The sequence below is a fragment of the Trichoplusia ni genome, chromosome 13 (assembly GCF_003590095.1).
Source record: "Trichoplusia ni isolate ovarian cell line Hi5 chromosome 13, tn1, whole genome shotgun sequence".
Taxonomy (NCBI): domain Eukaryota; kingdom Metazoa; phylum Arthropoda; class Insecta; order Lepidoptera; family Noctuidae; genus Trichoplusia; species Trichoplusia ni.
This window is the reverse complement of record NC_039490.1, coordinates 3591338-3618631: the sequence shown is the minus strand read 5'-3', so window position 1 is coordinate 3618631 and position 27294 is coordinate 3591338. Positions and strand designations below refer to the sequence as shown.

General features: G+C 35.3%; 2 protein-coding genes across 8 annotated transcripts in view; one reads left to right on the top strand and one right to left on the bottom strand.

Annotated features, from left to right (window-relative positions):
- Positions 1–1557: 1557 nt before the first annotated feature.
- On the bottom strand, positions 1558–14020 carry LOC113500000 (transmembrane 7 superfamily member 3-like). The gene is made up of 9 exons (XM_026880643.1): positions 13593–14020; positions 12781–13107; positions 11566–11819; positions 6633–6819; positions 6095–6262; positions 5685–5837; positions 5170–5430; positions 3392–3554; positions 1558–3092 (listed from the first exon to the last, which is right to left on the bottom strand). Exons 1-9 carry the CDS (start codon positions 13663–13665, stop codon positions 3020–3022), a joined length of 1659 nt encoding a protein of 552 aa, XP_026736444.1. The 5' UTR covers positions 13666–14020; the 3' UTR covers positions 1558–3019.
- Positions 14021–14582: 562 nt separating this feature from the next.
- Positions 14583–27294, top strand: part of LOC113500038 — a 120562-nt gene continuing 107850 nt past the window's right edge. For 2 of the 7 annotated variants that reach the window (XM_026880693.1, XM_026880692.1), the window contains exon 1: positions 14583–14837. In XM_026880693.1, the coding sequence (XP_026736494.1) occupies positions 14734–14837 (104 nt within the window). In that variant the 5' untranslated portion in view covers positions 14583–14733. Of the gene's footprint in view, positions 14838–22541; positions 23308–25169; positions 26874–27294 lie in introns of those variants that run through there. The other 5 variants (XM_026880695.1, XM_026880689.1, XM_026880691.1 and 2 more) reach the window with 3 other exon arrangements.

The window sequence follows — 27294 nt, the reverse complement described above, 5'->3', positions numbered from 1 at the left end:
TTTCATTAAAAAAATGCAATATGGACTTGGTATAGGCGTTATGGTAACGTTGTATGTAAGAAATGTAATTTAGAATAATATTAAGTGTAAAATAAATTATTACTTGATTTAATTGCATATAGATTGGGGAGATTACAGTGAAATTTATTAATAAATATTGCATTAACCATTAGCATTTCGTTTCTTTTACCCTAACATCGTTTGGAATGACGAATGGAACACTTGAGTGTATCTAATAACACAACAATAGCCCAATAAAGATGTATCAAATATTATTAATAATTGTGCAATGTATGCGAATTTCGACCTTATTGCGTATGGGTAATACTCACCCTAAAAATGTGTGGAAATTATTCCGTTAAGTATATTTGGGCGGTATATATTAATTTTGTGTCGGTTAACTTTGTATAGATCGCCCCACACATCGGCTGGGGGAGAAACACAATGGGATGGGATTAAACGTGTTGTATCGGAGGTATTATAGTGATATAAACGAAGAGGGAACGTAATACAGTGCCATGCTAAATTACTTTAAACTGCCGATAAAAATACTATTGAATATGCTACGACAAACCAATATTTAAACACTTGACAGTATTTGTATGGCTCTATTTGTTTTAGCTTCCATCATATTTTTTGAATAAGATCAATTTACTAACTTTTTTAAAAGAACTCTCGTCTACTACTCGTGTGCAGCTTAAAGTCAAGATATTCAAGATTAAAAATGGAAGAAACTCAGGAGTCAGAAAGCTGTGCGATTTGAAAAACAATAATTGTCTCTGTGCACATAGTGTAAAACTTTCACTAAATTTTATATCACGTAAGTATTTTTAAACATATTTGTATACTTTGCATCTATCCGTCCATTTTAGTCCCGAAATTACCGCCATACATAAGCAAGAGGTGCGTGGACTTACGATGCCTACTCAACAAAGCTCTTAGATTTCCTACTCTATAACACACACATAACATTGGACCTACAACATACAACAAGTAAATGCTATCAAAAATCGACCTTACTCCATTGACATAAAGGATATCGTAACAACAGCTGTCATCCTTGCATTTGACTGTACATTTCATCCCAATCAGGGTACCCTAAGATAAAAGCACCCTACACAATAGGCCTTCTATCAAAAACACGCATACAGCGCCCTCTACCCGACTAAGCAACTGCACAGATTATCTACGCTTATAATTGGTTTACATTTTGCCCATCCCCTATCTATTGACGGGCGAATGCCTCTGATTTGAATGGGTAATCTTGTCTGACGGTATTCTGGGATGGGATTTGAATTTTTGTGTTAGTTAACGGTTTTATTTGTATGTGATTATTGGTTTTAGGCACAGCTGTTAAATCGGTTTTCGAATTTATTTCAATCTTTTTTCATCAGTAATTATTGTTTTTGATTTGAAGCTATTTATATTTGCAACATAACAATTCATGTTTGAAGAAAATTTTGCAATTAAATGTGTATACTTTATTCGTTTTCTATGGTTTGCTAAGATTAATATTTTGAACTATGTTAAACTTTTTTTAATAAACACAGCTTGAAATGACTTCTTAAACATTTATTGGCGTAAAATGGAAAGGTTTACACTTCACCTACTTATCACCACACAGTACAGTCTTTCATCACAATTGATATGATAACATACATATATTATTGTTCATTCAATCTTCACAGCGAATACAATGTTTATATAAGTACAGTGTGATTTTACAATCATTTTGGAAATAAAATCGACTTTATCTGTACCGAAAAAATAGTTATTCCAGAGGATTTTATTCAAATTTCCCGTGTTCTTCGTTTACACGAAAACCTTTTACTAAAACAGCTTCTATAAACCTAATCCTAGCTGTTAGTAGTAAAAAGTTTCACTCAAATCGGTCCAGCCTTTAGGGAGATTGCCCCATTTAAGAAAAAGAAAGGCCGTTCAAACAATTTTCTATTTCCAAAACGATTCAAATTCACCGTGTATGCACATTAGCATATACTAAGTAATAAAACAGTCTAGATTATTTTACATATATCATAAATATGACTACATATTATATAATAAATAGTGTACAATACCTCAGTCTCACATACATTACACTCACTTAAGCTTCAAATATTTTAAGAATAGGATTTAAAATCGGAAGAAGCATAGCATTTACACTATATTTCATCTATGCTATGATATCTTATAAATTGAGAGCAAATTGTCAAGGAGCAACCAGGAAAAAACTTTAAAATTCTTGTCTTGTAATGTCTCGTATATTGGCAATAAATAAATAAAATAATGAACAATACTTAAATTTAAAAGATACGGTGTTATGAAGACATTAATATTTACTTAAAACGTAGAAAGTACAAAAATTTACATATGAATATAACTACTAATAAAATCAATTTTAAAATGACTGTTCTTAAATAACTAGTCAAAGTTACTTAACTTCAAAAGGCCCAGCAAAAGCCTTAAGTTATAACCAGGCTTTAATGGCCTAATAAAAAAAACTATTTTGAAAATTACTTTGGTACTTGTAAGACGACATATTCGTATAATGCGCAGACGCAACCAAACATCTTCATCTTTAGAAAATGTTGTCTAAGTTCCGAGCAATTGATTTATTTAAAACACTCGAAAACAAACTTTACGCCAATCTAAATAAAGTTCAGTTTGGCCAGTACTAAAATAACCCTTTTTCGATGCCAATTATTTGTCAAGTTAAGTTTGTTGTTTAGTTTTTTGTCAATAGTTGTAAAGTCTGCTTTCGCGTGAAGTTCGACCTAAGAGTTTGGTTGCGCACGCGCAATATTTTTAGGTACTTAGTAGAATTTGGTACTTAGAAAAAAAAGGCCTATATTAAGCGGTCAATTTTACCCTATTTTGCGCTATACCTCAAAAACATTTATATGAATATTATGTGAACATCATTTTATTTGCATTGGTAGAAAGCAAGTAATGAGATCTAATGTTTAAATGTATAGAGTATTATTTATAATATCCGTTTCACCATTTTGCAGTCGTCAATTTAGGATAGGAGAGGAGTCCTTTCTGTACCGTATCTTCTCGGGTTTGGACTGGAGTTAAACTCTCGTTCTTGTCTGAAAAATGTAATTTAAATCATTATTAACCTTATACGTATGTTTCCTAAGATTTAAAATCATTTGAAATTTCTTGTTCTTTTTTCTGGAAATATATAGTATGCGATTACGCATATCTTAGCAACTTAAGGTTAGAATTACGCTTGTGAATTGCAAAATTGTAACACAAACATTATGGAAATGTAACTTCTAGAAAACGATATGTTTAGCATTGAATCAAGTAAAATTTAAATCATTTATTTTTTTATTCTAATCTGATCATGTCAAGCTATCAGCTAATTTAAAGTACTAAAACCCACCTGCTCCTATAGTCAATCACGGACCCGTACATCATAGGCCCTGGCATGCTCTCCCTCAAATCTCTGGGGGGAGGGGGGAAGGGTGGACGACCACGGTTGTGCCAGTGTTGGAACAAGAACCCAAGTGTTGCCAGTATTATCCACAGCAGTGTCATCGAGAAATCTGTAAGTGGGGAGAAATGGAGGGTTAATTATAACGTGGCAAATTATTTTACGATATTTTAAAGGGGTTTGTGGAGGTGATTATATATCGGGAAATAAAAAGGGTTCATAGGTTGCCTAATAACAACAGAGACCCGAATTATTTTAGTTCATTTAGATCAATTTTCTTTTAAGTGATGAACAGCGACAATTACGCAACAGATATCTACGTCACGAGTTCATACAGTTGGAGTTCCTTTTTTTAAAAACCATATTTTTACATAAACACTTATTCAAGTAAAGATCATCGGCATCGGTAGGATGGCTGATAACTGTTTTATAGATGAATATAATTGACTAGTTTTATTAAAAGTGGTTTATTTCAAAGTCAGGCACAAAATAACATCTGGCTGTTCGACAACGCTGTTCTATGGGTACAAAATACCTAAAAATAATGAGGTTGCAATCACAGTGACAATAGAGGAAAAATAAATAATGGATGATAGATTATTTTCCTCAATGGTTTACCGCTTGCGAACCAGTAAGTAGTAGCTGTGACTAAAAACTAATACAAAACGCTTCTTTGCTATTAAAAACTGCAAATAAATTGTTATAATTATAATTTAATTATAAAAGTGATAATTCTATCATATTTTCCCTTAACATTTTTGATCTGTCCAAACTCCCCTCTAAATTAGTCAAAAATTACTATAAGAAGCATATTTGAACGATCGATTCCACAATATCAGAGCCAGCTCGCACAGAAGGAGAATTTGACAACTGCCACCGTCTTATATCCCTCGAAATTAAAACAACACTAGCAAACTTCGCTATCCAAAAGGTTAACTCAAGGTAAATGTTATTGACCCAATAAACCTATTGATCCACTTAAACTTCGAAACAGAGGTCAACAGAGGCTTATCAAACTGAATAACAAATTGTTTTGAAAACATTTTTTTTATTACTGATGTGATTGACATAATAAAAATTACACACGTTTGGGTTTAATTTGTGTAACGAACTAATCACCTTTTTGACATAATATTTAATCATCGGTCTATTGTTATGCGTCTGCGCATAAATTCAACAATAGCATGTAAACATTTCACGATAATTTGCAAATTTTTGTCCTTATCGAAATGTGGGTAGAAGGATGTTATGCAATATGGAATGTACCGGTTTGATGTCCATAAATAGCTCGAATAATTATAACAACTACATCTATGTCCACTTTTCCTCACTATTACGTAATTTCTGAAAACTATGGGACTGACAAATTTCGGAGTTATAATATATGTCTACTACATAGTTCCTAGAGCTACCGTATAGGGAAGGTTTTAGCCGTTGATGTCGCTAGCTCATTGCGGGCTTGCGCTTTTAGATTCCAATGTTTGGAAACCTGGTTTCCCAACAATGTTTACCTTCACCGGTTGTCAGTGGTGTTTTAGATTATGTAAGAAAGAACATAATATATTTTCACAACCGTTAGTAATATTGTCGCCTGTCGTATAAACCAAGAGCCATAAAAAAAGGAAAATTGTATCAACTACAGTAACGTTGGTAACACAGACTAGCTCTGTATACACGATGAGGTAATGAAACAGAGCAAAAATACATAACACAAGATCCAAACTTACCTTTCAATTGAAAAGGCGGCGACAACGTGGCCTTATTGAAGTTCGGTACGACGGCTCTTCTTATAGTATTAATAATGATGAACTTCAGGTTCGAACCCAAGTAATAGTCTACGGAGAGCACGGTTGCGTACGCGCCGAGTATTGCGCAACACAGAATGTTTGCCGCGTAAGTCACTGAGACGACTGCAAGAGCCGTTAGCAACATGACCAAGACGAATGGTGTCCAGAAATTGAAGTCCACTTCTAAGTATGTTATGTTGCCTGCAAAGAGGGTTTAGTTTAGGTACCGAAAAATTCTTATAGTTAATTTAGGTCTCTCATTTAATTTTGATGTTTGGCCAATTGACTAGGCTTGCCGTGTTTAACCTTTTAAAAATTAAGCCTTAAAGTCGGAGGTATAATAACTACAAGAACAGTATAATATGATCTGTGAAAGAAACTGTTAGGGGACAGCCCAGTTTCCACTAAGCTGTTTGGGGGTTATCAAAAATACATTTCATCACACCTTAACTTACCAGGCAATCTGTAGTAAAATATGGAAGCCAACAAGAATCCGAGATTCAAAGACGGCAGAAGTACTGCTATCACTGGTATGCCGTACAGCCACCAGAATAACAACCATATTGCACCAAAGAATACTCCAGACAACGTGGACGCCGCGAGTAGCTCTAAAAAAAGGATGGCGTGATCAAAAGTACTTAAATTGTAGTGACATCAATTGAGGAAGAGAACGAAATACGTCTTATTAATTTTGGATTGCGGAAAACTATTAAAAATTCCTTGGCTTGGTAACTCTAAGAAAAACCAATATTAATACGAGTAGGTACTGGATTACACACAATTTAGGCAGAATATTAAAACTTAGAACAACAAGATGTTCATGCAAAACTAAATATGTAGACCATAAAATGACCCCTATACTTACCAGGTTTATCAACAACAGTGATGATAGCTACAAGTATGTAGGTTATAATAACACCGCTGAAAAATCCAGCTAGGAACATTTCAGTCTTGAAGAATCGATGTCCGAAGAAACATACGAACAAGCCAACAAACAGGAGTATCGCGCACAGAAATTGGGTGAACATGTCATCTGAAAGAAAATTTGACGTCGTAATGAAGGGTTAGACTGCTCAAAGTGGAGATGCGGACAGCCCATTGGTTGAAGTCACCACGGCAATCCCACGAAGCGCAACGTGACACGGGTTCAATCCAAGCGTAGTACACTAGTACAAGCATTAGTGTGATCCGCGAATGCTTGTACTATCTTTAAGCATATCACTTGGATGTTTATGAAACTCCCTGCGACACCAGGATTAAATAATAATTTAATGCAAGAGTGGTTTCGAAAGTCTTTTTGTACATCAGACCGCCTTTAGACCCAGTCAATGAGGCGAATCCTATGACTTATTAGAGAATTTCAGAAGATGTATAAATTTTATCACTTATCTATCTAAACTTACCCATAATATCACAGCCATCTTCGTCTACGGAAGGACAACCGTAACTATAGCTCGGTACATACACGGAGTACGTCTCCGTAGCGGCCAGGTCTTGGGTTACGTGTGTGGCTACCACTGTGAATATGACTCCGGTACCAGGGTAAGCGCTTAATATGCGCCGGTTTATCGGGAATGAGCTCTTGGGGATCTAGGGAGAAATAGGGATATTATATTCGTTTTTTTTTGTTTTTGGAGGTCTAAATTATAATTCCATGATGTTTAAGGTAAATGCCGTGTTGTTGTGAAGTGGTCCGATCTATCAAAGAGTATTTGAAGGAATCCTACTCGTCTTGGGTCTCGTAATGGTGTTTAAAAATTAACATTGAAACTGATTTTTTACGAATACTCTGCTGAAAATATTAGGTTCAAATAATTTTGCATGTTTTTGTATTTCATCGCCAATTCATTGCAAGACCTATTTAGAAAATAGTTGTAACCTAATTCGATTAGAAGCAACTAAGTGTATTTCAATCTATAAACCTAGATTTCTGTCACCATATCTACATCTAATCGCTTCAAATACAAGTCTACGTCAGACCGGTTTATCCTTGGTAACCCGATTCCATCATTATGCAAAGATAAAAAAAAACCTTACGTCCATATAACAGGAAATACAAGTTGGTACAAGTTGGCACAAAGTCGTCAAAGAATAAATTAACAAATAAAAAGCATAAAAATAGAACTGGAAGCTCAAGTTTTCGGAGAAATCCTTGACGGGCCTGTTGGTCTAGTGGTTAGTGACCCTGACTGCTATACCGGAGGTCGTGGGTTCGATTCCCGCCCAGGATAAATGTTGTGTGATGAGCATGATCATTTGTTCTGGTGTCTGGGTGTAATTTATCTATAATATGTATGTATTTAGAAATATATAAGTAAGTTTATCAGTTGTCTGGTTACCATAACACAAGCTCTGCTTAGCTTGGGATCAGATAACCGTGTGTGAGTTGTCCCAGGATTTATTATTATTTCCTTTATTTCATTTAAATACATATAAATTACATTTTTAAATATATAAAAAAAAACAACATACATTTAAAAATATAAAAAATAGTGTCCAACCGGCAACGGGAACAGGGCCCAAGCTGCCGGTGGTCAGGGCTCCAGAGAGAGGAACCTCCTCACGATGCGCGCCGTGTTCAGAAGTACCGCTCTCTGAATCAAACCCTTGACCCAGACGCCCAACGAGAGCCTCATAAGGTGTTGGTCGAGGCTCTTGGCTATCAAGCCATTGACACTCACGACTATCGGGACAATGATTGCCGAGTCCACCTCCCACAAGTCGACAACCTCGTGAGCTAAATCCAAATATTTCATTTGTTTTTCTTTTTCCGCTTTCACGAGGTTCTCGTCATGGGGGACGGTGACATCAACAATCATTGCTCGACGTTCTGATCGATCTATCACCACTATATCAGGCTTATTGGCTACAATAGTCCTGTCAGTGATGATAGATCGATCCCAGTACAATGTGACATGACCATTTTCGAGAACTGGGTCGGGAACATACCTATAGTACGGCACCTCAGATTCCACAAGTTTGTACTTCAAAGCAAGCTGCTGATGGATAATCCTGGCCACTTGGTTATGTCTGTGCAAGTATTCGCCGTTAGCAAGACGAGAACAACCCGAAACTATATGTCTCAAGGATTCACCGGGACAGTGACATGCCCGACAGATGTCAACTGTACCATCCTTAATTATATATTTCCGGTAGTTATTTGTCAAGATAACTTCATCCATAATTGCACAAACAAACCCTTCGGTTTCACCAAAAAGATCACCGAAGCGTAGCCAGGCCACGGACGCTAAGAAATCTACATCGGCTCCATGAAGAGTCCGATAATAGCGTCCGTGTAGCTCCTTGCTTTGCCATACATCTTTGCGGTCTTTGACGCTTAGTACGACAGGTTTGCGCCAGTTCTCTTTGCCTAGAGAGAGCGGAGTGAAGGCCTTATCCACTGCCACAACATCTCGATGCATCCCCACGTCCATTCGGAGGAAGTACTCCCTGAGGTTACATATCTCGCGATTATGAAGGGTCTTGGCGTTTAAGAAGCCTCGCCCCGGCTGGCGCCCGGCCCCGCACACTTTCGCGGAGATCACATCTGAGAGCTGTATACCCTGGGATTCTACAATCCCACCTCGTTTTACATGCATGACTGCACATTTGTCAACACCAAATTCCATTCTGATGGAATTACTGAAGCTTTCAGTGATCTTCAGTAACTTCATCAGTTGCAATTTGGTGCACGCAAATAATTTTAAGTCATCCATGTATAACAAGTGGGAAATAACCTGGCTTCCTCTCCGCAACGAATAGCCTAGCCTTGAATTCTCAAGCAGAGTGCTAAGAGGATTCAAGGCTAAACAAAACCACAGGGGACTCAAACTATCACCTTGGAATATTCCCCGCTCAATCTTGATAGGTTCTCCACTCTGTAGGATTTCCCGACACCCTGGATAGCGAAGCACCGTACTCCACTGCCGCATACATGTCATCAAAAAGGTGCGTAGAGTTGCATTAATTTTATACAACTCCAGCACCCTCAAGAGCCATCTGAGCCATGTATGCGGCACCGAGTCATAGGCCTTCTTGTAATCTATCCAGCATGTCGAAAGATCCTTTTTAGAGCGACGAACCTGCTGGCAAATGGACATGTCAATAAGGAGTAGCTCCTTAGTACCACGGGATCCACTTCTACATCCATTCTGAGAGGCAGACATGATGGAATATGTATTTATATGATTAGTTATCTTTTCTCTCAGAATGGACGTAAGAAGTTTATAAATCGAAGGCAAGCAGGTAATAGGCCTATAATTTTTTGGGTCCGTGGTACTACCCGTTTTGTGGAGCAGATGGGTACTACCTGTAGTAAAGAAAAAGTTATTATTATCTTTATTTAAATTAAAAAACATATAAATTACATTTTTAAATATAGGCATATAAAAAAAAACAACATATATTTAAAAATATAAAAAATAGTGTCCAACCGGCAACGGGAACAGGGCCCAAGCTGCCGGTGGTCAGGGCTCCAGAGAGAGGAACCTCCTCACGATGCGCGCCGTGTCCAGAAGTACCGCTTTCTGAATCAAACCCTTGACCCAGACGCCCAACGAGAGCCTCCGAAGATGTTGATCGAGGCTCTTGGCTATTAAGCCATTGGCACTTACGACTATCGGGACAATGATTGCCGAGTCCACCTCCCACAAGTCGACAACCTCGTGAGCTAAATCCAAATATTTCAATTGTTTTTCTTTTTCTGCTTTCACGAGGTTCTCGTCATGGGGGATGGTGATATCAACAATCATTGTCCGACGCTCTGATCGGTCGATCACCACTATATCAGGCTTATTGGCAACAATAGTCCTGTCAGTGATGATAGACCGATCCCAGTACAGTGTGATATGACCACTTTCGAGAACTGGGTCGGGTACATACTTATAGTACGGCACCTCAGATTCCACAAGTTTGTACTTCAGAGCAAGCTGCTGATGGATAATCCTGGCCACTTGGTTATGTCTGTGCAAGTATTCACCGTTAGCAAGACGAGAACATCCCGAAACTATATGTCTCAAGGATTCACCGGAGGAGTGACATGCCCGACAGATGTCAACTGTACCATCCTTAATTATATATTTTCGGTAGTTATTCGTCATGATAACTTCATCCATAATTGCACATACAAACCCTTCGGTTTCTCCAAAGAGATCTCCGAAGCGTAGCCAGGCCACGGACGCTAAGAAATCTACATCGGCCCCGTGAAGGGTCCGATAATAGCGTCCGTGTAGCTCCTTGCTTTGCCATACATCTTTGCGGTCTTTGACGCTCATTACGACAGGTTTGTGCCAGTTCTCTTTACCTAGAGAGAGCGGAGTGAAGGCCTTATCCACTGCCACCACATCTCGGTGCATCCCCACGTTCACTCGGAGGAAATACTCCCTGAGGTTACATACCTCGCGATTATGGAGGGTCTTGGCATTTAGGAAGCCACGACCCCCACACTTTCGCGGGATATATAACCTCATTACCGATGATCGCGGGTGGTGCATTCGATTTGCGGTGAGCAGTGTGCGGACTCTTCTATCCAAGGCGTCCAGTTCGGTCTGTGTCCACTTGAGTATGCCAAAGGAGTACATTATCACTGGCATGACCCAACCATTAAAGGCACGCACCTTGTTACCGCCCGACAAGGAACTTTTTAGTACCTTATTCAGGCGGCCAAAGAAACGTGTCTGTAACGATTGTTTCATGTCAGCAACATTAATGCCTAACGCCTCTGACATACCCAAGTATTTGTAGGTTTCCGTTGAGGAGAGGGACCTCAGGTTTATAGAATCCGAGAGCTGTATGCCCTGGGATTCTACAATCCCACCTCGTTTTACATGCATGACTGCACATTTGTCAACACCAAATTCCATTCTGATGGAATTACTGAAGCTTTCAGTAATCTTCAGTAACTTCATCAGTTGCAACTTGTTGGAAGCAAACAATTTCAGGTCATCCATGTACAACAAGTGGGAGATTACCTGGCTTCCTCTCCGCAACGAGTAGCCCAGCCTTGAATTCTCAAGCAGAGTGCTAAGAGGATTCAAGGCTAAACAGAACCACAGGGGACTCAAACTGTCACCTTGAAATATTCCCCGCTCAATCCTAATAAGTTGACCGCTCTTTTGGATATCCCGACATCCTGGATAGTGAAGCACCGTAGTCCATTGCCCCATACATGACTTCAAAAAAGTGCGTAGAGTTGTATTGATTTTATACAACTCTAGCACCCTCATGAGCCATGCATGTGGCACCGAATCATAGGCCTTCTTATAATCTATCCAACATGTCGACACACCCTTTTATTATTATTATTATAATCCTTCATCGAAGCATGTTTAAACTTACTTTTAGTCCATATTTAACTATGTTTTTCAAAGTCATCATTTTTCTGATACCGTCAAAATACGCATCCGCGTAGAAGTTCATTTCTGGCAAGTACATCATATAGAATGTTATGTTTGGCTGCTGATTCTCCCTGCAGGTTGGTTCCAAGGAGGCTAGTGCCGCGTCAACCGTTATGTAATCGTTGTTTGTTCGAGTTAGAAGGTATGGAGATATTGGTACGGGGAATTCCATGTTACATCCTCCCGGTACAGGATCTGGAAAGGTTTTGCCGTTGAAAATTCTCCTTAAACGTTTGGGGGTAAAATCTTAACGGAATTTTGCCATCTTTGTAGTTAAGCCAACACTTGAGCACTTGTAAGACAATAATTATTTATCCAGAGAAGTATGCAAAGCTAGCTTCCTAACTGCTTGGAACTGTTAAAATCGGTAGCGTAATTAATAAGGCGCGACATTGATAATGAGTCAAACGGCGTGTAAGGAGAATGACACACGATACATCAATGCGTAATTAAAAATCAACTACACAGTTGCAAGAAACGAACTCTGAATACATTCTGATAACAAGGTAATGTTATAACAATCGAATGTTTTGAAAGACAGCATGCTTGTTGTGAAACCAGTGTAGGACGCCCCCTTACCCAAAAGGCCAATAAATTAGAAAAAAGTTGGCCAAGGTAGAGAATGACGCAGCGCGATTAGGGATGCCTATGCCAAGATTTGGAGCATATGCAGAGTTGATTGATTGACGCTTTCTGTGGTCTCCCAAACCATGTTGCCGTTTTGGAAGCCAGACGCGGTATAGTGCCATCACACTTCCACATTGGCAAGTCTTGCTTTAACAGGATTGAGGCACTAAAATTGCTGAATGCTGATGAATTAAAATTAACCCTATGTTAATCATGATATAAATGATTTTGACTTTCTGGTATAAGTGGGTCATTATTTTTTTGAAAACAGATTTAATGCCTCAACATAAAATGGAACTTTATGTTATCCTCTAACAGTCAGTTAATGTAGCATTGCAATATTAATTAAAATTATATTTAACCATAATAACAAAATGAAATATGGATTAAAATATCTACTCGTAAATTCCTCATACAAATCTGCCAGGTGTCATTTTAGACGCAAGAAAAAAACCCTGCAAATGCCGTACATACTTACCAGTTACTTTTAAACTATAAAAAAATAACAATATTATAAAGACCAACATACCTGGATCTAAATAACCATGGACAGATATATAGACCCGAACAGTTGCATTTTCATTTTTATTGTAAATATGAAACGAGTCTATCGCATTCATAAAACTTACGAGACCCACATTTGTTCCTTTAACTTGTGAATCTGGCTTAAGAGCTGTATACAGCGTTACATTTAACAAATGACTGTGCACTTGAAATACAATAAAACTTAGGTCTTTATTAATATTGTTGAATGTTGCATGGACTGTTGAAGACCCATTTATTAATAAGAAGCCTCCGTAGATTTCTCTGTTCTCATAAGTTATTGTATTGTTTAATGGTATAGTTATATTTACATCTGAAACAAGTAATAAGGATATAGATTATAATTTATAACAGTTACCTTGATTAAATAATGCGGGATATGGTGTACGGGTGTACCCGTGTAATAAAAAAATGATAAATGAACAATTTTAGTTACAAAATTTGAAAGTTTTAAATTAATTGGACTGTTAGGCTAAACTTGTAAAATTTAAGATAAAAATAATTTTCATGTCTAGCAATGGATAATAATAATTAGTAATATCAATAGATAAGTTATTCAAGAATTAGAATAATATGGTGATAAATAGATAAGGTATATCAAAATCTAAGCCTTTGTTATAGCAAATTTTTATTCCACCAAAGTATATTATTGGACCTTTACAAAAAAAACTTGAGTTTAAAGCAAAAATGTATTATATTCAAGTAAAATGAGTAATCATCACCTTTGTTTTAAACTTAAACAATATATTTATGCTGTAAAAACAAAGCATAATTAAAATATAATGAGAATTTAATTACCTTGTGCAACAACTGAGACAGCCAGACAAAATAATGGAATTAAAATACAAGAGGCACTACACTTTGAAATCATTTTGGTTGAAGTACCATTGAAGTACCATTTAGGTGCTAAATTTTATGATCACAATGAATACTCTGGCACTAAAGTCGAATAATCACATCACAAACTCACATTAGGAGTGTCCACTAACACAAAACAGCTGATTTTGACACTGACAAATATTCCTGTAATTAATATAAACAACAGAAAAATAAGCGCGTAGACAATACCAATTGGTTATGAGGACAATGAACTAGAATATTCTGATAATATACGACAAAACAAAAACATTATTCACTGGTTTGCCCCCTGTGATATCATAGCACGTAACTCGAAAAATAACCAAGTTTGAAGTTGGCCGGTTGACACTTGACAATAACAAAATGACAGGTTGTTCGAAACTTCACTAGATTCAGCACAAGGGCTTTTAAGTTTATTTTAGAGTACCGTTTTGTTTGATATTTAGCTTTTTATAAATTGTGAGGTCAATATTATGTGTTCCGGGCTCAAGGGTAAAATTTGATTTGAATTTACTTTTACTATCATATTTTAAGTCAATAACTGTCTGTGCATAATCATTTAAATAAGTTGCATTAAAGTAAATCAAACCAAATCGTCACGATTGATGCTTATAATATATACCAATAGAAAGATTGTTCTAATACATTGTTTACCTATTTACAGGCAGGTAATAGTAGGTATCTGCTAAAAACTTTTAATCTTAAGTGAACACCATGTTTTTTGTTGTTACAAAAATACATGGCAATGTGTGTTAATGTAAATTTAAATCAAACCTTTATATATGTACTAAATATCTTTACTTGTAAGTTGAATGTGCAAGAGCAGCATACATTTAAGGTAAATATCGGGTTGCTACAAGTGTTCTTGGTATTCGTAGTACGCGCCTCAAGTTTGTTCATTCGTTCTTGTTTCTCGATATCGATTCTTTCGTTGGCCGCTAGAGCGCACTCACGTCAAAATTCTTAAATATGGCGGCGCGATCAATGAAGTTGTAATGTGTAGTGAGTGAAGTCTAGTGTAAAAATTGAAATGATTGAATTTGGTGTTATTTTTGTGTGTGGCTGTTAACATTAATGGGCCATGGGAAGAGGCCAGGAGCTATTAAACGCCGCCCGCGAAGGCGACAAGCGTACAGTTGAGAGAATACTTGGTCAAATAACTAATATAAGTGGACCATTTACAAGGTGGGTCCTGTTTCATGTTTTATTATTTAACTGGTTCAATATTGAAGTATGTTATATTATAAACACATTGGGCTATACAATAGGTCTTGTGCTACCGGTCACTAGTGTTGAGAATTGTCTGAATATGTTATCTCAGCATCAACAATGGTGTATTGTTATCACTGGATTTTATAATGTTTACGTGCTTATCGCCGATTAATGACAGACCACTATTTCTTGGACATCTATTTATATTTATCATGGCATGTTTAACACCTAATGAGGTTCGGATAAGGGCTAAGACGTGAATTAGTGCCGTAGCTAATAAATAATACAGCTTTTTGGTTGGACCACCCTTTTTGCACCTGATTTATTTTTTACCTTTTTAAGGTGTATATTTCAAATACTTGACATGTTTGTCATGCATTTTATGGTAGATTATGGATTTGTAAAATTATCTTTATTGATAAAAAAATAATCTAACAGATAATAATGGTTAGACTAGCACCTAAAAAGGTTTAGTATTTTTTTATTTTTTTAAGTCCCTTTGAAGACTGTTGGTGTTTACCTCATTAATTATTATTTGAAATAAGTATAATAAGCAACAAAAAAGAAACAATTAAATTAAAAATAATATTAGGAAGGTATTTGCAAACAATGAATAATTCTTAAATCAATTATCACCTTTGAATCATAACTGTTACAAACTTGTTGTTGTTTATGCATATGTATGACTACTACAGCAGTAACAATGCCACATAATATTACTCTCAGTTTACAAAACATTACCAATTGAAACATTATTCTGAATTTACATTTGATTGCATTTTAATTATATGATTGCCATTTTCTGTAAACAATGAGTTTATATAAAGTTTTGACAGTACGCACTTACTAGGTTTACATAAAATGTTAATTAACTAGTTTAGTAGTACCCTACAATAGTTATTACTCATCTGACCACAAGAAATGACACATTCTTGCGAATTTCTAGAACTTTGCAGACTTGTAGGCTCTCGCTTTTATTGATAGCTATCGAAGCTCATGCCTCATGGTACAAAAATAAATGTTTTGTTACATTTAATTTGTGTTATTACACAGGGATATTGTTCCTCAATAGTCAATATATTCCTATAACTTACTAAAATCGTCTCCAATAATATACTTACATAAATAAGTTTTACAAAATTGTGTTGACTATTTCTCGCTCTAAGTATCTCCATTGCAAACTTTAAAGATTCTGTGCCACTGAAGTTATAACAACCAATCTTGCTATGGAATTACCTGAATGCTGTTGAAGTTCTACTAGTAAATTCCATGTTTTAAGTGGTATTTCATTGGCGCATTATCTGAGGTAAAAGTTTAAAACTTCAGTAAAAGTACTAAATACATTAAAAACACGTTTTATTTAAGTTCCTTGTAAAATATTCTTGTGAGACTTAAACATTATTTAACTTAATACTTATTGGGTAATGATAACATCATGACACTGGTAAAAAAACCTGTTTGTCACTTATTCTAGTAAAACAATCAGTCCTCTAAATCTCCACAACATTACATTCTGTGGACAAAATAATATTTTAAAATGTGTGATGTTTTTTATTTTCTTTAAGTACCTACTGCAATTTAAAATGTATTTTCAAGACAGCATGACCTATTTAAGTTGGTAGACCAGAAAGGGGTCAGCAGATATTGCTGTCCTTATCTTACTCTCCAGACATGTGTACTTGCATTTCATCCAAAATATTTTGCTACTCCATTTAGAATTGCCAACTTATATTGTCTCTAACAAAGTTGTTATTATGAACATATTTTCATGGCCTCCCACTAATAACATAATAAACTAGTTCTTCACATGACTGTGAGAAAAAAAATACATTTTTTTTCATGTTATTGTTCTGCCTGGAATGTTTTAATTGTTATTAAATATTTCATGTAAGACAGCTAGGTAAAATAATAGTAGGTATTACTTAAGTAATGAGTGTCATTGCATTTTTTGTTTTTCTTTTTGGCTGTGGAGTTGTAACTTGTGCCTTGCATACTAATTGCAACTATATGACTGTCTTCATTCTAAGATTTGTCTTGATAAGTGTTCAGAATTTTAAGGTTTTGTCATTCTTTGCATCTGCTTAATGTCTCCTTAAAACGTCTTCATTTTATGGTAAAATGACTTTGTTCATTTTTTAAGTTGATGATAATAGTAAAGGCTTACTGTCTAGTTTGTCGTACTAGGATTCCAGAAAAATTTGACCACGTGTACAATATTTTCGAAGTAGCGAAAACCCCCGTGGGTGTCTGCATCATAAAAATCTCGTCTACACAAAGGGGTGAAAAGTAATCTGTGTTTTACTACGGGTTCAAGACCCTTTCATAAATAAATTCATTTTAGACAGAGATAAAAACAGTCTCGGCCCTGCAATTTTTTTCAGGACTTTTTTTGTAATACTGGTAACATTATGAATACGAGTAAATATAAGGAATTTGCATCTGTAATACAAGCTTTGGATCGAAAGTCATCTGCACTTCTATCTTAGGAAGTAGGATAACTCAAGCCATTAATGTGAAGTGTTTGGCTGTTGGCAAGGCGCCAATCGATGTTTGAGGAACGTACGTTGAACTTTTGTCTTACTGTCTATCTATATCCAAAGAGGTGAACTTAGGGTTGGTGCATTAGGAAAATGAGATTCTTAGAGTAGGGACGCAATGCTTTACTTTATAGTGAAATATGAGGAATCTTTAATGTGGACTATGTAAAGTTAAGAAAGCTTGCAGAATGCCTGAATTAAATTGTCAAACGTGTATTAAATTGTCAAACAACAATCAATCTCGCTTTTTCACATGCTAAAGTTAATGTCAACACGTGTCACTTCAGCGTAAAGTTAGCTTTCCAATTAAGCTTGCCTCCCCTCTTTAGTCAAACAGGTGTCAGTAAACTGGCGAAAAACGGGCACTTGAAAACCCTGCGTACACTGTGTTTGCATGCAAATCGCTTGAACCGGACACCGCGTTCGGTGGGCAATAAAAATGCAATCGAAAACTGCACTTTTAAACACGTACGAAATTTTAAAGTGTCTAGTCTACGTTTTTGCATCTTCATTCAGTCTTCCTGTAGTTATTCCGTATGAGGTAATACCGTTGGACAACCTAGAAATATACGTCGCAATTAAATTGCGAACTCGTTGAATTATTAATTTTCTTATTATAAGTTTGCTGCAACGTCATTTCGTTCTGTTGTGTCGCCGCTATTATTTCTGGTGCCCATTTCAATGAAACAATTGAATATTAAAATGGTTTCCCCATTTTAGATTTGGTGCCTTAAAGTTTCCTAGACATAACTGGTTATGGAAATGTATTTGCCTATACTTCCTCGGTTTAGGTGAGTAGGTCCTTAGTTTTAAACTTAACAGAACACTCGATGTGTAAAACTCTCCTTAACTCAGTTTTAAAATAAAATGCAACTAAAAACTACAATAAAAACTACCAAATCAAATATTTCATCAAATATTCACCATATAAACCTACATACATCCCTACTCATATTATAAATGCGAAAGCAACTGTCTGATAGTCTGCCTGTTACGCTTTCACGTCTAAGCCACTGAACTGATTTTAATGAAATTTGGTACAGAGATAGAGTTGACCTTGAGAAGGAACAAGACTTTTGAAAAGTTCTCGTGAAACGCGATATAACCGACCTCGACGCGGGCGAAGACGCGGGCGAAAAGCTAGTAATAACATAACTTTCGATTATTTTTTTAAGAACCGAAACAAATGGGAGTATATCTTGTATTGATTGTTGTCCGTGAACTTGTATCAACCCTATCGTAAGATTTTGTACATGCATTGTTTAAGAAACACGATACATACAAGTATAGGAAAATCATTATCGGCCACCGTAAGTAATACTACATACATATAAGATCATGTAGCCTTGAGTAGGTTATTCTCAACAGGTTTGCGGTGTAAAATGTAATGATAGCAAAGAGCTGCGCTGAGCCATGACTTTATATCTATGATATACTTACGAAGATCGCCTTCGATGTTAATACAAGAAACTTAGGTAAACCTAAACCAATAATAGTAAACAAATGTTGCGGTTTTCTTTTTCCATTTTTTGTCTCGCACGTCTCGTAGAACACTTATTTATTTATTTTTATTTGACCGTTTTTGAACTACAGAAGCACATAAAAGTAGCACGTATTATGAAAGAGGTGTACAAAGGTGTTATTAATTAAATGTTATATGAAAGTATATTTTTTTTAGGTTCTAAATAGAGTTTAAATATCATATTGCTTTAAACCAAAAGGCAAACAACGCGGTGTTAGATTACTCTACATTCTAGTCTAGCCCCCTCTTTGGTCTCTTTTTAAGTAAATTTTCAGTATCTTATTGAAATTATTTCACAGACCTAACTTTCCCATTCACAACACTAGAATGGATTTAGACGTCAGTGTTGTGTCAACTCGTAGACTTGACGCTTCACGCCGTAAGAGGTCCAACGGACCAAGTAGGGGAATCGGGGTCACCTTTATAACCTCAGGGCTGACCTACTAGCGAATATTTATCTACATTTGTTTTCCTTTTCACTGATATCGTATGTTTTAGTCATTGTTTACGCGTGTTTTTCTACTTTATGTTTGAGGGAGGGATTGGTAATAGAAAGATGGAGAGGTCTGGAAGAAACGGGGAGATTTTTGCCCTGTAGTGGGATCTTACAAAGGGTCAATAGGAAAACATGGTATTTATTGTTAAGTGAGATTATGATTCTAAATTATTGTGATGCTAATTTATTTTTTTTCATTTTTAATCAGATTTCATAATTTTGATGCTATATTATGACTTACATAAATTTACGTAATAATATTAACAAAACATTAACTCCTAAGTCAAAAACAACTTTCCAAAAAACTTTGGGAATTCCCAAAAACAAGTTAGACCGCCTGTTTGGCGGAAAAACCAGAATCTGATATAGAAATTGGTATTCCAAAATTGATAGGGAAATCTTATTAATGTTATTAATAGAAGAACAGTAGTAGGCGGAATAAACTATAGTCGTAACTGTTAGGATGACAAATGTTCGCGTGCGGCCTGTAATTTAGATACCTGCTTAGCCTACATAGTACTACGCATCAACTAAGCCTCAAGGCACCTTTTTAATCAGATAATGGACTTATCACTTCGACCCAATTTCATTCCACTCCTATAAATCTTCGTGGTTATAAATTGCAGCAAATGCCTTTTGAAGCTCGCAAGTAACGCAAGATGACCATTATCCTTATTAAATTCAAGCAATATTCATCTTTACGTTCAACGTAATAAAACGTGATATCCTATGGACATTGTGACGGATTTTCTCAGTTAAATCTTGGATATTATCGTTACAGAGTTTTGGACCAGCTGTTTTATATAGCTAACTACTTATGTAATAAAAATTTTGATTGTTATAATGGAAATTGTTTTTAGATTACGCTTTGCTGGATTTATCATGAATTGTATACACAAGTGAAGGAAATCTTGATTTGTGAACAATCGTAGGTAAGTTATGAGGGCTTTTCCTACTTTTAGATATAATTAAAATTAAATGCTCCAAACATACATACCTCCTAAGTTTACATTGTGGAAAGCAATAAACTGTATTGAATTTTGAATTAACATTTGAACTATAAAGTAATGTTAATATCATCATATCACTTTAAAATACATAGGTACTGAATCTACTATGAATCCCAATGATCAGCTACGGTCAATTATTTTTATGTTATCGGAATATTTACTTATTTGATGAGTCAGATTCACAGTGGACAGACCCATTATAAATATCTAAAAGCGTACTCTCTATTGTTAGACTGAATAATATTTTAATGATTGCCCTGAACGGTGACGAATCCTGTTTAGATTGAACGGCCTATCACACTTCAGATAAAGTATTATGAAAATTAGACCTTATCTCCTTTATTTTAAGGTGTTGTATTATTGTCACTGATACTCGTGTTCGGTTCGGTATACTCTTTTATGATTTGCCGGTTTATCTGTTTTATAGTTTTAGTACTAGTGGACTGGATAATACCTATGTAAAGATAATAGTTTATTGAATTTGTATTAAATCTAAAGTAAGCATAGTATAATACTAGATATTCGAAATTTTTGCAATGGCTTTTAATTACATCTCAAAGTGAAACGGTTGCTTTCGGATGTGAGACGTGTATACAGCGTAGAGCACCTTACAGCTTCAACAGTGGCAACTCCAAAATATTAGAAAAAAGACATAGAAATGAGCAATCGCCTGATTTGTCGCATGATAACCATTGATACGATTTGAAGAGGTGGTGATAGAACCTAGAACTGCACGGATAGCCGTGTAGTTGAAGTCACTCCGCTAATCCCACAGCGTTTGGAGGGACAACGAGTGCTAGCCCTGAGCACGTATCTTACGGCGATGTAGCTTACCCTTCTTGACGTAGAGTTTAAATGCATTAGTAAGAGAGTCTTATTAATAAAAGAAAATTGTGTAACGTTATAATCCACAAGCTTATTCAGATCAAAATATATCTCTTTCAGAGAAATTTGAACATTCCCTTTCATAGAGAACCAACTTTGTACCCCTAAGTTATAATTATTGCGAGAAATGTACCCTATTCTTAAGATTTGTAGCAGAATACATAACATTGGCTCTATTTATGAATATTCATGGGCACAGCGGACTTGAACATTATCATTAAGGAAACGTATAAGATTTTTCGTTTCAAGGGAACATTTTCACGGTTTGTTGTTATGTTATTTATTATTGTAATGCATTGCTGCGTATGTTGTGGATTGTAACCTTTGTAAATTGAGTTATTACACAATGCATTGTTAAATCTAAAGTTTTTCGATTCCTTGATGTGAATTTATTGTTGCGTGCTAAAGGCGGAGCGGGATTCTTCGTCAGAACTTTTCAGTAATTCTGACCGCAGGTTTTATTATTTTTATCAGCCTATCATTTGGGAAAAAGAATTGATTATTAATTATTAATCCCTAATGAACAAGCTCTGTGCTTTTTGAGTTTTGTTTTACAAAAGTTTTTATAATTATAATACCATGTAACTAACTAATAGTCTTTGCCGAAACCTGTTCTTATATGGTGTGTAATAAATAATATTCTATTCTATTATTTCTTTTTGTTCATGAACAACTTTAAGTAATATATTTTTATCAAATTAATCAGTTTAGAAAGTAGAGTTCTCGTCTGCACCGTTACTGAGTCGGTACGGATAATTAACTTGAACTTGAGTAGTTCCGTTTGACCTTCAGATAATTCTGTTCGCGGTACTGGCATAACTTGCTAATCTCTTAAATACAATTTTACGTAATTATATATTTTCAATAATTACATAACACTGCTTGATAATGTAAAAAAAGTATTTTTTTCATTTAATTTTATTAGACCAGTACTTAGATGTGCTTAGAGCATTGTCGATGGCGCTGGTCAGGCGTAGACGCAGGCTTCTCCCAAAACGGTTTTTTGTGTGATTCATTAAGTCTGGTTCTGGGTGTATTTCTAAGCCTTGAATGTTTCTGAAAATGGCGCAACCCAAGGATTTTTTTTAGTTAGGGAGTCATTTAAAATAAAATATCGATTGGCTATCAAGTGGTGTTAGCGTCGTTTCTAGCTTCAGCTCGTGCCACTGCTTGAATTAGCGCTGGTTTTGGTTTTTGGAACTATTAGGGTACGAACTCAGTCTAAATTTCATAAAAACAGAACTTCATTAAGACTACAGCGAGTAGATCTTTTCAAGTGCAGAGCAATCATTCCCTTTTTTAAACTAATTTTAAAACAATTGGAGAATACACGCGGTAAATTAATAACATAGTAGGTATAATAATCCAGTTTCGTAACAGGTAAATGTCTAATTAATATAAATGTGTGGAAAACAAATACAATAAATCAGTGTACATAAACGAGTAACAGTATACATACGTGTAATATAACACCCGTATATAGGTTTTCATAAACTTTCGTAGTTTACACATAATTTTGAACCAAGTGAAGCTCCGAACAAATTACGTAAAAAAAAAAATTGATGCGGGAAAAACCATCGATAGATTAATTGCTGTTTATAAATATGTATAATTTCAAGGTCCATTGATTGATCAACGCTTGATAAACTACCAGTGACGATCTTGCTGTAAATCAGGCTTGATCTAGTTGTTCCCAAGACCGAACAACAGTTAGTCAAAAAAATACCGCAACATAATGTTCTAAGTGGCCCGACCTGTTCGCTGGTCCTATGATTCATTCACTGTGCTTTTGTTAGTCACTCGTGTTTCGTGCTTATTGGTGTCCGGTGAACTTCCTTGTAAAAATATAATATTTTAATCAATTTGTGTCTTGAAAATGATTTCGGCTTGATTTTTGTGAAGTGGATCTTAGTGAAATGGGTCTCTTTCCGGATTCTGTGAATATTTTGCAACGGAGCTCGGAGCAGATTGTTACTATTCTCGACAGATTTCGGTTTGTATTTTTCTTGTTTATATTTGTTTCTAGGTTATGATTACTTGACGAGTTGATATGTGTTTATTTAAAAGCAATATGGTTCTAATTTTGTTAAGTATACTCATCTTCAAATAATACATGTAATAGTTATTTTTGAAATTGAAATATTATCCTCATTGAGGTAAATAATATGTAATTATTACTACAAAATTCGGACGTGATATTTGGTTCTTTGATGCCTTAGTAGTCAATGTTTGATCAGCAACTTTGCATTAAATACCTTTTGTCCTCATTTTGATTTCCTATAAAATGTAGGTTTAATTAATTTATATCACGGACACAAATTAATTTTATCTTGTATCTGTGATGAGGAAAAACTATTCTTAATAGGTACGAACGATGGTCGATTGTGGATCATTTATTATGGTTAGATAGATATATGTTTATATTATAGATAGATAGTTTGACGCGATATAGCTCCGTCTAATCTATACTAATATATAAAGCTGAAGAGTTAGTTTGTTTGATTGTTTGTTTGAACGCGCTAATCTCAGGAACTACTGGTCCAAATTGAAAAATTCTTTTTGTATTGAATAGAACATTTATCGAGGAAGGCTTTAGGGTATAAACCATCACGCTGCGACTAATAGGAGCGAAGATACAATGTAAAATGTGGCAAAAACGGGGAAAAATATTCAACTTCGAGGGCTTCCGTTCAAAAATTCCTAACTTATAACTTCTAACCACGCGGACGACATCGCGGGCAACAGCTAGTCACATAATATAGTAAGTAGCTAGACATGTTTTATTACAAGTATATGAAGCTATAAATTGTCCCACAAAATACAAATATAAGTACATATGTATCGTATACAGCGTATAGTTGGCGTGTTTCTAATACTTTTGCTTTTTATGAATGCTGTTTTTGTCAGCCGGCGTCGTTAACCGTTACATCTTGTACTCATTTGCTAGTTGTTGTTATGACACATGCCCTATTTGCCGACTTTATTAGGCACAGTTTCATCTCAAGGTTGCTAATTGAATGTCGGCGTTTGAATAGACAAAAAAGGTTTTATTTAGGTTATAATATTGTTTTTAGGATAGGAATAAGAAAGAGGTGGTTATGGCAACGTTTAGTGCTTGTCAGTGTCGTGTAATGATCACACATTTGGTAAATAAAGGAGGAAGAACATGAATTTGTAAAAAACTTTTTACAAATATTTGCTGGTTGCCTTCACATTTCCTTAGACCGGTTTAATGTTATTTCATAGTTTGTATTATTAACTCGTTATTATACGATGCCATTTTATAAAGTGTTATTATTTCTGGTACGCGATCTATCCAATTTAAGTAATAGAGTTTGTCTATGCTTCAGTTACTCTGAAGAATTGGAAAAACTCTAATATTAGTCTAACTCAATACCCTATAATTTATTTAAAAAAACATGCTATTATTCTAAAACCAAGTAAAAGAGTGATATTTAAACTCTACACTCGTTATCTGTCTTTCAAAACCACCTGTAACCAACAAATGCTGAAGGCTTTTTGGCAACATACCAAGCTACTAAAGTGGCTTCATACTGGTCGAAAACTATTTCATCTTTTATTCAAACAAAAGAAAAAAGTTGCTGGAATTCCGAACTCCGCAGCAGGTAAAGCGTATCTAATAGATAGATCCATACCGGTTCGCCTTAACCTTTGAATGCCTGTTTCGCAAATTACCACGGAACAAAAGAGTAGAAGGAATAGGTATTTAGGCTCTATGAACCTGCCATTATTTTGATTTGGAGATTAACTCTACCATAGAGATACGATGATTTTTATCTCTCATGTTATTGACGACAAAAAGCTTGCTTTATTCAGTCCTGAAAATGTACTACTTTGTTAAGCAAATCTAGCGATCCCGTATCTAGCATCGTTAGCCGTCTATTCAGCGTGGTTCCAACTCTTACCACTGCTTGATTTGCTGCTAGTGTTTGAGTCCAGAGTATCGATTTTAGTTTTTTGCTTAAAAGAAAACTTGATTCTCTCAGGAGTAAGTCTCCAAGGACACACCAATATAAATGACAGATTTTAAACAACTTATATTATGGACAGGCAAAGATTACGATAAGAAAATTAATAAACAAGTTCGGCGTCTTTGATTCCAACTTTATAGCAGTGTTAGGCCACCTCCCTCCACTATTCTGTTCCGTGCAAATTAAAATGTAGGCATTCAGGTATAACGTGGATAATCTACTTAGCAAGCGATTAATTAATTAGTCTAAGTATTAACTAAATACGTAAGCAAAGAAGCCGGAATATCCACCTTTTTGTCAAGGTTCACATAGTTCCTCTTTTGATAAATTCAAGTAAAATCATTACGTCGGTATGTTACTAATTGCTTCGTTACGTATTTATTACATGTATTGTTACATATATTTTTTTATTCATTACCAGTTCGTTCTCTAGTGATGTTTGTGTGTTTCTTAGCTTACTTTATCATTGTGTAAAGTCTGTTTTTGTGTTTGAAAAGGCTTGGTTGTGCTGTTATTGCGTAGTGAAAAAGATTGACTGGAATCGTACTCGAATTGATAATATATGTTTGAAAGATTTAAAATAGGTAATATGTTATTCGATGGCCCATATTCAAGTCCTTGATTGTTTCCAAATTCTCTCCGTATTATTTATTCTACCACTTTGCAGCTTAGATTGAATTTTGGTTGTTATCATAATATCAAGTCCCATTCAGTTTACCTTGTATACATTTGTAATTGTTAAGGTTTGATTACAAGTAACACTCAAAACTCCATTGTCGTTATACAATGAAACCTACGTAAATTGACTTCAACGAAAGCTTTTGTATGAACGAACGCCTTTGTTGAATAAATAGACTCGGAGAAAAGATATAATCGATAGTCACTCAATACACGCCTTTAGCTTTACAACCCCTGAATATTCATACTCAACTCATATTTGAGGCGCTGTTAATCAACTGTCACTTGTTCGATTCATTTTATCGCTGAATTTTGAAACATCAATTAGTGATCAAGTTCATTTATGCTTCGATCGTGCAGTCTTTTTTACTTTCAAAAATAGTACGAACGATGAACATTTTAAAATTTCAAACGAAATTTGACTATATTTGTTAATTTGCATTTTAACCTTTGCCGAAGACATAATTTATAATCAGGTTTAACGGCAACTTTGATTGAAGTCTCAGTATTCAACCATAAGCGTCTCATAATAAACACGACCATTTTGCATTTCCTTGGTCTAATTCCTCAATCTTATCTCGTGTTATCTTATCGTCCGCGACACAACAAACCGCGTTAGTGTAAAGTTGGACCTGTAACGTTCATAACATGTTATCCTGTACCCAAAAACCTGACAAGTTTTTAAATATTGTCCCATGAGTCACGATTCCACAATCAAGGTGTCATTTGTCTGTTGCTAGTTCGTTGAAATGGGTGATATAGAAAGGACAGTGAAGTGCTGTGAATATAAAAATAGTTTTGATTTAAATTGGAGTGATGTTAGATATAGTTTCCAAAGGAGTTGGGTTAAAACGAAGAAGTTTCGGAATAGAGTCGTTGGGTCTAATAGGTAAGCTAATAAAGTGTTTTTTTTTGTGGTTACTGTGTAAGCAAGTTTTTTCCGCTTTGTTGTGAGTTGTCAATTATCGTGTTTGTTTCACTTTACCCATACTATTATTTGTGGTTTATGGTCATTCATGTGCTGTATTTATTTTCTTATTCATTACGTGAGTTTCCTCCAGTTCGTTTTTTGACCATTTTGAACACCTATAGTTCATTGTTATATACTTAGTCTAAAATCAACTTTATTTGAAGTAAGATTTTCAATACTTACGTCACTATTTACTAAAACATATTTATTTACATTAAGAAACAAAGAAATTTGCGAGTTCATAAAATCGTCATATTCAAACATGTGCATTTGCATAAAGATAATATAAATGAAGTATCAAAACACGTAACAATTTAAAACAAACCGTGTCTTTGATTAC